This window comes from Trifolium pratense, linkage group LG3 (assembly GCF_020283565.1).
Source record: "Trifolium pratense cultivar HEN17-A07 linkage group LG3, ARS_RC_1.1, whole genome shotgun sequence".
Classification (NCBI taxonomy): domain Eukaryota; kingdom Viridiplantae; phylum Streptophyta; class Magnoliopsida; order Fabales; family Fabaceae; genus Trifolium; species Trifolium pratense.
This window is the reverse complement of record NC_060061.1, coordinates 24377504-24390368: the sequence shown is the minus strand read 5'-3', so window position 1 is coordinate 24390368 and position 12865 is coordinate 24377504. Positions and strand designations below refer to the sequence as shown.

General features: G+C 32.7%; 1 protein-coding gene across 2 annotated transcripts; it reads right to left on the bottom strand.

Annotated features, from left to right (window-relative positions):
* Nucleotides 1-11129, bottom strand: LOC123917732 (alanine--tRNA ligase). Of its 2 annotated transcripts, XM_045969546.1 has the most exons (22): nt 10774-11129; nt 9903-10141; nt 8909-9049; nt 8148-8294; nt 7820-7972; nt 6830-6959; nt 6360-6456; nt 5992-6112; nt 5739-5798; nt 5081-5131; nt 4892-4987; nt 4632-4733; nt 3904-4026; nt 3596-3727; nt 3360-3431; nt 3052-3270; nt 2865-2973; nt 2593-2780; nt 2220-2309; nt 1891-2073; nt 1465-1641; nt 1-363 (listed from the first exon to the last, which is right to left on the bottom strand). In XM_045969546.1, exons 1-22 carry the CDS (start codon nt 11054-11056, stop codon nt 292-294), a joined length of 2985 nt encoding a protein of 994 aa, XP_045825502.1. In that variant the 5' UTR covers nt 11057-11129; the 3' UTR covers nt 1-291. The 2 variants fall into 2 exon arrangements, with proteins under 2 accessions (XP_045825502.1, XP_045825501.1); XM_045969545.1 differs by having other exon boundaries at nt 4892-5131; nt 10774-11079.
* Nucleotides 11130-12865: the final 1736 nt, after the last annotated feature.

Below are 12865 nucleotides of genomic sequence, written 5' to 3'. Positions count from 1 at the left end.
TTGATAAATAAATCACTTCAAAGTGTCCTCCATGAATCAATAGATGAAATTACAATCAGAATATCTGCATTATCTTTTGCTTCATTGCAATTGTTATTACACGGAACAAATTTGTGATCTTTTTATAGACAGACAAAAATTATTTGCCACCAAAGCACACTTTGTAAAGTATTAGCCCTAAAAATTCATCCAGATGAACAGATTACTTCTAAGTGTTCTTCCCTTCTGAATGATTTATACGGAATATGGCCACAGGATCACACTTTCACCACAAGAATATACTGCATTGAATCAAGTCAATTTCACCGATGCAAATTTCACTGCAAGATCCATAGCCTCATTTACGTGTGATGCATCTGTACCCTGAAAAGGAGTTGTGCATACACAAATCAATATGATATCAACAAAAGTTACCAAACACTGCTAGACAGACAAAATTGATAAACAATTTCTTCATAAATAACCAACATATTACATAATAATTTTATGATAGAAATATTTCTGAAATGTTTATGGTTGATGCCATAAGAAATTCAAAATGACAAAAATCTAGCTATCTACGAAGGCTTTTGGGCAAAAGCATTTCAAAGTAGTTTAGCTAAGCAATATCTATAAGACTACATAAAGTAGTTGACTGAAAATTTAAGTGATTGTCAAATACTCAATACGAAGTTTCCTTATTCTTTCTCGCTATTTCTCTTTTTCAGTATAAAAATTCAAGTAAAGAGATAAGAAGCTTGACAAAACTATAACTGATATTACATTATATTAATTCAAAATCTTAAAACCAAACCAAATTAATGGTAGATAATGCACAAAACCAGATTCAATTCAACGCTTCTGAACCTACATTGTAAGCTATCAAACTACTCCTACCGTCCTCCATTGTGAGGTTCATACAGTAGTTATTAAAAAAAATAAAGTTTAAAATGCAATAAATTAATATGATGCAGCCATACAGTCCATGAAAATATTAAACACAATCATGGTGGATCTGGAGGATTCTCCTATATCCGATAGATTATATATAAAAAAAAAGTTGCTCAAGTACCTATTTAAAGAATCAATTCATTAAAAAATAATGATATGAACCTAAATTAAATCCCCCAACCATTAATTCTCAAATTTGTGATGCTTTGATTAGCACAAATTATTGGACAGCAAAAAAAATGTAAGACAAAGAATTCAAAGTCTGAATGCTATTAGTAGCAGTACTTAATACTTTTTTTTTCTAACAATGCTCTTACTTTTGGTAATCTGCCGGTACAATACATTAATTGATATTAATTGATATTTCTTACTTATGTAAACTATATTTTTCCGTGTGTCTAAATAAGGGCATTTTGATCAAATATATGTTATTTTATAAATCCAAATCAATATTGTTAATATTTTTTTACAAATGTGCATTACCTTAAATGAAATAATATAAGTGAAAATTACAGTCATTGGATAAATACTAACCTGTCCCGTTGCAAGACCTCCTTTTCCTTTACCACATCTACCTTTCAGTGGCCCCAAAGCATTACTCAGCCACTCTGATACATCCAGCTTACCTTTATCTCCTTTCTCCGGCACCCCAGCACAAACTACAGCCTTGTTTGTAGATTCATCCGTGCTAAAAACCATCACTGACAACCCCTGTTTATCAGTAGACATTGCTTCTAGTTACTGTTTGAAATTAACAGAAAATATAATTGCCAAGGACATATGAGACAAATTCAAGGAGCATATTTGCGTACCAAAAGCATATTATGCATTAAACCCAACACATAACAAAGTCATTCAGCTTTGAAAAAAAAGGTCGTCATTCAGCTTTCAAAAGAAAAGGTCATTCAATACAATGCAAGTCCCGACAAGATTCTTCATAAATTATGAATCAGCAAATACCTTCTGATCAATGACTTTTGTAACAGCCTCACGAACTGCTGCAACATCCAGTCCAACATCAACGTGAGATATGCAAAAAGATTTCCCATCTGAAACAGCTAGATCAGCCTTCTCAGCTGTTATCGCTACAGCTTTACGTTTGTTTTCTTCAGCAACACGCTTTTGCGCTTTTCTCACTTGATCCTACAAGAATTATGATATTAAAAATGTACATTAGATTTCACGCATGAGCAAAATAGTAATGAAGGCACAACAATCAAAATCAGACAAAAGTGGAACACCGGAAAAAGTATAAAGCATTCAATGCAAACTTATGCAACATATAATACCTGAAGTAGGGCTATCTTGGTCTTGATTTCAGCTTTCTTAGCTGCAGGAATTGATAACGTTTCCACATTGCCTTTCAGAGATGAAACTTTCTGTGACAAAACGAAAATAAAAAGTGAATTTATTAAATAAAATTGAATAGAAGCATATGTACCTATTTGCTAAGGAAATCGGTGTCAATCATACAGAAAGAGATAGAAACCACGCAAAAAATAAGCATGTTGAGGGTGAGTACCAAGTCCATCTCCAATGGGGGAGCTTACTGGGATACTTTCTTATTAAGATTTGTCGGTTATTAAGAACGCTATTAGAAATTAGAATGGAAAACACACAAGCCTACTATTAGAAATTAGACAAACAGAAACCAATACCAACCTCTTCCAGCAAACTTCCTTCCAGCTTAGCTGCTTCATCTACTTGCTGCTCAAATTCATCTGCCAATTTCATTGCATCAGAAGCACGATCAGTTGTGACAGCGGTTATTCTGCGGATTCCTTTAGCAATTCCCTCCTCGGTTAAAATTACAAAAGCTTTAGCCTCTCGTGTGTTTGAAATATGGGTACCTGGATTGTCAAGTTAAAATGAAAGTCAGACAGAAAGAAACAAAGGAAGGAAGTTTCAAAGAAAACACTGGCTACGATATTCACCGCCACACAACTCAGATGAAACAGATAACCATTTTTCGTTCTTAGGATCAGCAAGGAGATCTTCAACTTTAGGTCCAACTGACACAACTCTAACTGGATCAGGATATACCTACATTAAAGCATAATATTTAAGAATGCGATCCTCTAGATGAGACAAAAAAGTGTACAAAGAAATTACAGAGCTTACTTCTCCAAAAACAGCTCGAAGACCAATAATACCCTTTGCATCGGCGAGAGTTACCTCCTTCGCATTTACATCCAATTCAGCTCCAATTTGCTGATTAACGGTAGACTCAATTTTCCTCAAAGAATCAGCACCAATAGGCTTGCCGTGAGAAAAATCAAATCTCAATTTTTCAGGAAGAACAATAGATCCTTTCTGGTCTACATGATCGCCAAGTTCTTCCTGCATTCATCATATGAAATCACAACAATCAACATGTGGATCAGTGAATGGAATTAGTAAGGCTTAATTCAATAGCATATTCAACATACCCTAAGAGCAAAATTTAACATATGTGTGCATGTATGGTTAGGGGCTATAAGGGAGCGTCTTCCATAATCAACCTGCAAAAGTTATTAACAAACAACCAAAACAAAGCATCAAAAAGTAATGAAAGATAAGTAGATAACTAGGAAAAGAGATATTTTATATAAAAGGGGAGGAGGCAATAAATAATCAAAGGATCATTTGGAGTCATGAAGAAATTCATAGAAGTAAACAAATTTACCTTGCATACTACTTTGTCGCCAACAGAGATACCTGTCCCATTACCAATGTGAAGCACGAAACCTCCGAAAACTTGAACATTATGAATTTGAAATGACGCATGTTGGAAATCAAGTGACCCAGTATCGAAAATCTATGCAAAAGAAAATGAAAAACATATCACCAACTTTCTAGCAACTTGATTGCATTTTCTGGACATGTGAGTTTTATAATTTTAAATAAATTACTAACCTTAGCCATCAATTAAATTAAAAAAAATAAATTTAACATGCAAAAGAACATATATGAAATATTAACGGTGTTGAATACCTGACCACCTTGCTCAGCATAGAAGCTTGTAGATTCCAGAATTACCCCAACATCACCATCAGCATTAACAGAATCGACAAACTGAGAACCAGTATATATGGCTTTTACCACACTCTCATGGTCCTAAGACAAGAAATGGTGAAAAAATAGAAATCAATGGAAAACGTAGTAACTGATTCTGAAAGAAAATTGAGTTAGATAACTGAGAATCCAAAGTCTAATACAGCTGATTAACTGATAAAATTAAGCTAATACATATAATAAAAGATAATTGATCAAATAACTAATTACTAACTTTGGCCGTTTCAAAAAAGATATAGCAGCTAATAATATAGAGAAGATCAAAAGTGACTGCCTTTAGGAAGGTGTTAGGATTTGGGAATACTAATACATTCGGCAAATTGGGTGATTTATCTTTTAAGCCCAATAAAGTAGAGAATTTTGCAAGAACAAGTGGCATAATAAAACTTCACAAAAACGTACTACAAATTTACTTATGTGTAATTGGTTGAAGTGAAGTGCTTGTATATAAGCACCATAAAAGAAGATACATGTGTCCTATTTAAACATCATTTTGTGAATTAGGGCACTTTTGTCATCCTTTGCAATACTTCAATCCTCTCGCAATTTATTGTGTTTAAAAATAATAATAACAACTGTTATTATACCCTTATTATCTTCAACTATTAAATTTTCTTAATGAAAAAATACCAACAAAAAACTCATACCTTGAACCAAACAAATTTGAAACTATCATCTGTTGGAGCAATGCTTCTTTTTTGCAACGCTGATGTAGCATCAGCATCCATGACAATAGCACCGCCAGCTTGCTGACAGAAACAAAAGAAAGTTGAGAAAGGGATAAGAAAAAGACAAAATCAATATTAAAATGTTCAATGGTTTTTATTTATCCTTTAATTTTCTTGGGTGCATTAAAAACTCAGAAGGATTTTTGGCCCATAAAGAGACCCTGAAGCAAACAAGATACCTTATTTTGAGCAGTTCTTGATCTTTGTCTTGCAGCTTCCATAGCACTATTAAAACCTTCGACATCAACTTGTAATTTATTCTCTTCAGCCATAAGCTGATAAATAGAAATGTTAGGAAATACAAAAACAAAAAAGCATAATAGAAGAACAATTTCATACAGCTCACTATTGTGAAGCAATAAGCCTACCTGTGTGAGATCTAATGGGAACCCAAATGTATCCCACAACTCAAACGCTACCTATAATCAAGAAACAACTGTGTAAGAAATAGCTCAACGGAAAACAATATATCAATTAAATTATTTGCAACCAATAGTATTGGATAAAACATCAACTTTGAAATTGGGACACTGAAATTAAGTAAAAGATATTTCGGAAACAAAAACTGAAAATAAAAATAAAAAATGAATACAAAAAAAAAAAATCAAGTTCACAATCTTCGGGAGGACCAATAATATTGAAAACTTAAAATATCATTAAACCCTGGAATAAGAAAAGACACTCTCCAAAAATATCATCATTATTTGCAAAATGGTGTACTTATTAGCTTATCCTTTTTATTATAAGGAAGTCCTGTTGAAAAAAATGTACTTGTTCACACTGACCTAGTGAGACGGAAAAGTTTTAAACATCAAATCATCAACTTCTAGTGACTGCTATACTAAATGCCGTATTTAAATTTTTAAATTCTAGAAATGAAAAGCATTCCACCATGACTTTCCAGCAACAAAATAGCAGAAATTTCACAAATTTTGCATTTTAACATAATTAAAAAATAAGTAACTAAGTAATAATATTGATGAAACCAAGCAAATTAAGTATCTATGAATAAATTATTCAACTTGCCTCCCCGCTCAGTATGTTTCCCTGAACATGTTGAACAGCTGTATTAAATTTTGCAATGCCCTGGAGAAATAAAAACAAGTTTTACTTTATTCATAGGCATTTCATGAGAGAAATATAACAAAAACAAACAACTAAGCAATAAAAAAAAAATCAAGTTTACAAAAAAAAAATAGTAACTCAGATAGCTGTCATTGTGTCACGGAGACCAAAAAAGTGACAACCTATAATAACGTCTTCATACATATATCCTCACCTTAACTAAGGTTCTGCCAAAACTTTCCTCCTCCTCTTTAATCACATTCCTAATGTGCACTTCCTGTTGTTTTAGCTCAGGGAAAACATCACCCAGTAGATTTGCCACAACATTTACAAGCCTGAATTCATCAAGATTGACGACAGAAACACATCAAAAACAGAATATATGTTAACAAAATTTATGCCTGGAATCACTAATCAGATTACTGGTAATATTTTTTTCTTTATAAACAAGTGCATCAAAGTTGACTTGATAGATAAATAAGAATATTAGATATTCAAATGGCACTAAGGTGTGGGATGTGGTAAGAAAGCTTTAGATCTGGGTTCTGACAAAAAATTGAAAAAGTTAACCATTGTACATACCCATTGAAAAAACCCTCTTCAGCTTTTAGCACTTCACGTCCATATCGAACAGCTCGACGGAGTATACGCCTCAGAACATATTCACGACCTTCGTTACCTTCAAAATATGAAAGCATGACAAAATTAAGGTAAGCATTTATCTCTATCATCAAAATTCAAAATATCATAAATGACGGATATCCTAAATTTTAAAGAGAGCGAGAGTACATGGTGTTCACTGAGATAAACTGTTATACAGCTTGCATCACAAAAAATTGTATATAATTCAAAATCCTTAATAGATGGAAAAAAAGTTATCTTCTTTGTGCATCTCCAAAGAGGCTACAACCCTCTGTGAAGAAGATGCCTTCCTCAAGACATGATGAGGGCAAAAGGAAGCTAACTTGATGAAACTAGAGAGTTGGAAATTGAATTTGTGAATCTCATAGGGAAAGTGTGTCAATGAAGATACCAAGTCTACAGTATCCTACCAGGTCGAGATCCATCAGCAATTGCAAATGACAGAGTCCTTATGTGATCTGCAACAACCCTGTATGCCATGTCAACTTTATCTGCATCCTCTGGTCCGACTTTTCCAGTATATGGCCGAGCACCAGTTGCCTGTAAATGAGTTACAGGAAAACAAAATTACATACAATTTAATCATCGTTCGCCAATCAGTTTACAGTTACAGGTATAAAATCAATATGCTAAATGTAAAAGAATTCATAAAACATGCACGCTATGTTAAAAAGGTTCATAGAATAATTCGGATTATGAACACGACATGTTTTAGATTGCATACAAAAGGGATTACAACAGGAAGTTACAACTACTCGAAACTGTTAGGATGTTAGAGAGCCTAGTCTCTCGACTCTCTCCCAAACAACCATAACCAAAATAAATGCCCCCTGTCAGTTCTGTCCCTTCTATTTACTCTACACACTAAATATATTACATAATATTATACTAGGTCGGACTGGGCCATTTATAATCGGCATGTCCTGAAACATAAGTGCCAAATTAGGAGGCCTACTGTAAGTGTATATCATGTAATCCTGTATTAGATATACTACAAGGATTAACTAATCCTATTAGGATAAGATAAGTCTAGCTGCTGGTGTATTAGACACCTTGTATAGGACTAATACACCCAAGGTCACTCTATAAATACTAGGACCTTAACCAATTGTATTGTATTGAAAACAGAATTGAAAATAGAAATGAAATAACAGAAAATCTAAGAGTTTGTTAGAGAATCAGTTATGCACTTTCTCTAAGTTTTACACCTACTAACGAAATACTCTCTCCCCTGTCTCCCATGTGTGTGAACGCTACCTTATAAAGGGTGATAAGCAACAAAATATTACAAGAATCACATTTTAAATTCAAATATCGCACAATTCAAGGCATGATTCTGGTTTAAAAAATATATGTGAAAATATGATGAATTTTAATTCCTTTTTTAACAACCATCATACCAGCTGAATAGCATCAAAGATGGGCATGAAGACATCGGTGTCATAATTGCTCATCTTGTTTTGTAGAATAGAGGTCAATCGTTCAAAACCCATTCCAGTGTCAACATGCTTTGCAGGCAGGGATTTAAGAGAGGCGTCAGCCTCCCTATTGAACTGTGGTGAGACAAACAGAAAGATATCAGATATAGACTTCATGGAGATAGCAAAAGTTTGCATGCTGATTCTTATACTAACTTATAAAGTAGATGTGATTAACAGAAACATATAAAATACCTAAATTATGGGTGAGAAATGGTAGTAACACTATATATCATTAAAATTAAAATACCTGAATAAAGACGAGATTCCAAATCTCAATACAGGTAGGATCGTCATTATTGACTAAAGATGCAGCATCTCGGTTACCAACTCTGTCAAAATGAATTTCGGTGCAAGGTCCGCAAGGACCAGTGTCACCCATCTCCCAGAAATTGTCCTATCCAATGACAAACACCTAATTAGATACGCAAATTGAGTCCAGAAACAATTTACAATATAATGTTAAATAGGTTTTGCATGACTCTTTCAATTGATTTTTTCAGAAAAGAAGAGAAATTATCCCAGTACCCGGCATATGAGCAGCTTAAAAAGCTTATAAATTAAAGTAATGTAATGTCATTTGTTAATCATTGATAACTACCAGCAGTCACATTGTTAATTTGTTATGATAGTTCATATATTCGTCACGAGCATAGAATAACAGAAGTACACATATAAAACATATTAAATTATTTCCTTGTGAGGTAATTGCAACGCCCATTAAGAACGAAGGTAACTTTTATAGTTTTTCTTACCAAAAAATTAGGAAAAACTTTTCCCCAGATTCTCCTTTTAAGAAGACAAGACCCAAAAAAGTAAAGTCAAATACTACCTAATATCAATATAAAATGTAACATTTTTCCATAAAAATTAAAACCCAGACGGCAGACAGTATTACATAAATGAATCAGATTATTAAATATGATGCTTAATATGATAAAAATATATTTTGCATGTCTTATGAAAATATTCAATTCTACATATTTAAGAGAAAACTTAGTGAAAACCTACTTTACAGCCAAAAGGAAGCACGCGTCCAGGAGGCAAAAACTTTAACCATATATCTCTAGCCTCAATATCAGGGGAAAGACCAACTTTCTCATCACCACCAAAATATGTAGCATAAATGCGATCTGATGGTAATTTATAAACCTACAATACAATAAAGAAGTAGATAATGTAAAACACAAAAGATATATTAGTCATGCAATATATCTATTGAGGAACTAAATAACTATCAACTTCTGCATTTGAAGAAATTGCAAGCAAGATAAACACCTAAAAACATAATAACTTATCTAGCTTATTCAAATTCTAATCAACTTTTTCTCTGGATGAGACTATTAATTTATCCACATTTAGAAACCGAAGGCCACATTGGATTGGGATTGGCAGTACCAACAAGACTGATAACTAAAGTCTATTAATTCATAAATGACATTCTTCTTCAAACTGAAACAGTGCAGTAGTGGTAGCCATGGTGTAATTGATGGAATGGAAGTGGTGGTTAGCTACAGTGAGTGATGGTGCAATTTCTAATTGAAAAGTGTTGTTCTTAACGAGGTTTGAACACTACAAATGCAATTTAAACAGCACAAAAACCTAATTAGTATAGAAGAAACAAGCAATATGGGCATATAGCCAAAAATGGGTGGTTTCGGTAATTTCCTTGTTAGCTAGCTTTTAGAGTTTAGATATCATTCCAAAGCACAAAACACCTCCCATAGTGATCTTACCAAACTATACGCATTTATTAACAAAAAACATATGACACGTAATTCAAGAAACCAAGATGCAAAACGCCAATGTATAAAGCATACTTTAGTTAGAAGTTCCCATGCCCAGGTAATTTCCTTGGTAGCTAGCTTTTAGAGTTTAGATATCATTCCAAAGCACAAAACACCTCCCATAGTGATCTTACCAAACTATACGCATTTATTAACAAAAAACATATGACACGTAATTCAAGAAACCAAGATACAAAACGCCAATGTATAAAGCATACTTTAGTTAGAAGTTCCCATGCCCAGGTAATGGCTTCTTCTTTAAAGTAATCCCCAAACGACCAATTTCCCAACATCTCAAAGAACGTGTGATGGTAAGTGTCTTTCCCCACGTCGTCAAGATCATTGTGCTTGCCACCTGCTCGAATGCACTTCTGGGTATTGCAAGCACGAGAGAGTTTGCTCAAGGCAGTGTTAGGATCAGCAGTCCCCAAAAAAATTGGCTTGTACTGGTTCATCCCTGCACATATATATAATATTACCAATGTAAAATATGTGTCTAACAAGATTACTATATTTACCAATCCATCAATGTTTGAGCTTTCCTACATATTTGGAACAACTAATAGAATCCACTTACGATATGTGCTCCAATGGTAGTACCTAATAAGTACCATGAGTACCTAATAGGTACTACACCAATGGAGATGGTCTAAGCTATTTTCAGCTTATTTTTCATAATCTCTACAATAACAGTTTGACTTTATTTATCTTTTGTTATAGAAATAGCATATTCATGAACACTTATATAAACGCTTTGTTTTAAAGCACTTAATTAAATTATTTATCCAAACAAAATCTTAGCTCTATTTAAAAACTTCAACTTAAAAACACTTAAAACCCTAAAAAAGTGAGAAAATTTAAAATTAACAAAAACATTAGTCTGCTAGCAAAAGTTTGAATACGCCAAAAATTAAACTGCACAACTCAATCAAAAAACAATAAAATAGCGAATTTAAATTTGAGATTCTACAAAATCAACATAAAAATACTTCCACTTCAATTTCAATTCTAAGACTCTGCAAAATCTAACTGATTCGGTGAATTCTGTTAAGATTGAATTAACAGTAATAACAGAATGAGAGAGAGTACCGGCGTTAGCAAAGAGGAGAGTAGGGTCGTTGAAGGGGACGACGGGGCTAGACTTCCAATAGACATGATTCTTATCTTCGAAGAACTTGACGAAGGTATCTCTGACGCGCTTGGCAGGCCAGTGAATATCTTGTTGTGTGTCAGGTGCTGACATGGCGGCGGAGGAGGTGGAGAGATGAGATCTAGATGAGAAGAAGGAAACGCCGCAGGAGAGTGAGCGTGGCGGCGCTAATGGAGAGTTTGAGTTGCAGAGAGGAATGAATAAGCTGAAACCTCTTTTCATTCACTCACACTCATATCTATTCTTTTTTTTCTTTCTTAAATCCTGATTGTTTTGTATTTTAGTTTAATTGATATGCACCAATGGCGTAAAATAGTTTTACACAATCGTCCAATAAAAAACCATTATTTTACCATGTCAGATCAAGAAAGTGGGGTGATGTGGCGGAAAATATGGTTGGTATTGGTTGACGGTGTAAAATTATTTTACACCGTCAGTGCATATCAATTAAATCATTTGTATTTTACTGCTTACGTTGTGCAACTCGGTATCCTCTTCTTCTCACCTGAATTTTTTTTTTACTAAAACCTGCATATTTACTAGAACATCGACCCGTGCGATTTATGAGTATGATTAGCCGTGAGATATATAATGATTAAATAAGAGCATCCACAATGGAGCTCCATATTTTTTGGTACTTAATTGGACTCCACGTGTACACATCACTCATTTATAATTTTTTAATAGTAGTACCAAATAAGTACTTAATCTCTTCAACCCAACAATTCTTAAAAAGTTTTAAATAGGTCTCACCAATAACACATCTAACCAATAACTCTATATCATTATAAATGAGTCCCACAAAAAATGATATAGGTACCAAGTCTTATTTTAGAACTAGTACCTATTAGGTACTATTTTGATTTTGCTCCAATGGGAGTACCTATTAGGTACTAGTACTTAAAAAAAATAAGAACCACCAATGGAGGTGGTCTAAGATATGATAAATTCAATAATATAAGGTATATGAAAAAAGTTGAGTAACATTAAACTATAGTTAAACAATAATTTTGGATAAATATTCAAAGAAAATTACAAACTTATAAAAATCACTTTTTGATACAACTTATAAAAGTGATTTTTATAATTACAAACAATTTTTTTTTTTGTGATAAACTTTCTTCTTTTAACATTTGTTTTCTCTCTTCTCTTATTTTATAAGTTAATCTTTAGTTTGTGTTAAAAATCTTAATTGTAACTTATCTAAAAAAAAACATCTTGATTGTAAAAAGTATTTCAAAAAAATCTTCTAAAATCTCATAAAATCAATATAATCTCACAAAGTCTTTTAAAATATTCAATATTTATTTTTGCTAAAATAGACTTGTGAAATCTGAATTCAATACATCCCTCTTAGATTTTTCTCCTTTCTCTTCTATCGATCAACAAATCAATATTTCTGTTTATCCAAAAAAAAAATGTATCCCATTTCTTATCTCTTTTTTCAATTTATTCTCATAACCGAATATAATAATAATAATTACTATAATGTAAGCAAATAATCATTTTTTTTATACTTAACGACTAGGCACGACAATAAAACTCATACACGCAGATACCCGCTCAAACTCTACCCGCTTTGACAGGGGAAACCCGAGTTGAATGAATTTTCCTTGATTTAAAAAGATGGGGTTGAGACGAGTAAGGGGGACATTGATACCCATCTGAACCTGTCCTCGAATCCGCCCCACTTATATTAAAATTAGATTTTATCTATTTTAAATTAGAAACTCTTGTTTATAAAAAAAAATTAGAAACTTTCAAACAATCTCTTAAATTACATTCATATGTTTATTTTTTATTTTTAATTTGAGTATTATTAAACAAATCATTTTTCTCTATTTCTTTTATTTATTTAAAAAAATATTGTTGAAAGAAAATAACTTTGGACATTTAACTTCTTTTTTGAATAAAAAATACTAAAATATAATTCAAACTACCGAACCCCGTTGGACATATCTGATCCCCGTTGAGTATGAGTTTAAGGTTATACTTTTTATCCCTGCTCAAAATTAGGATGAATTTAAAAAA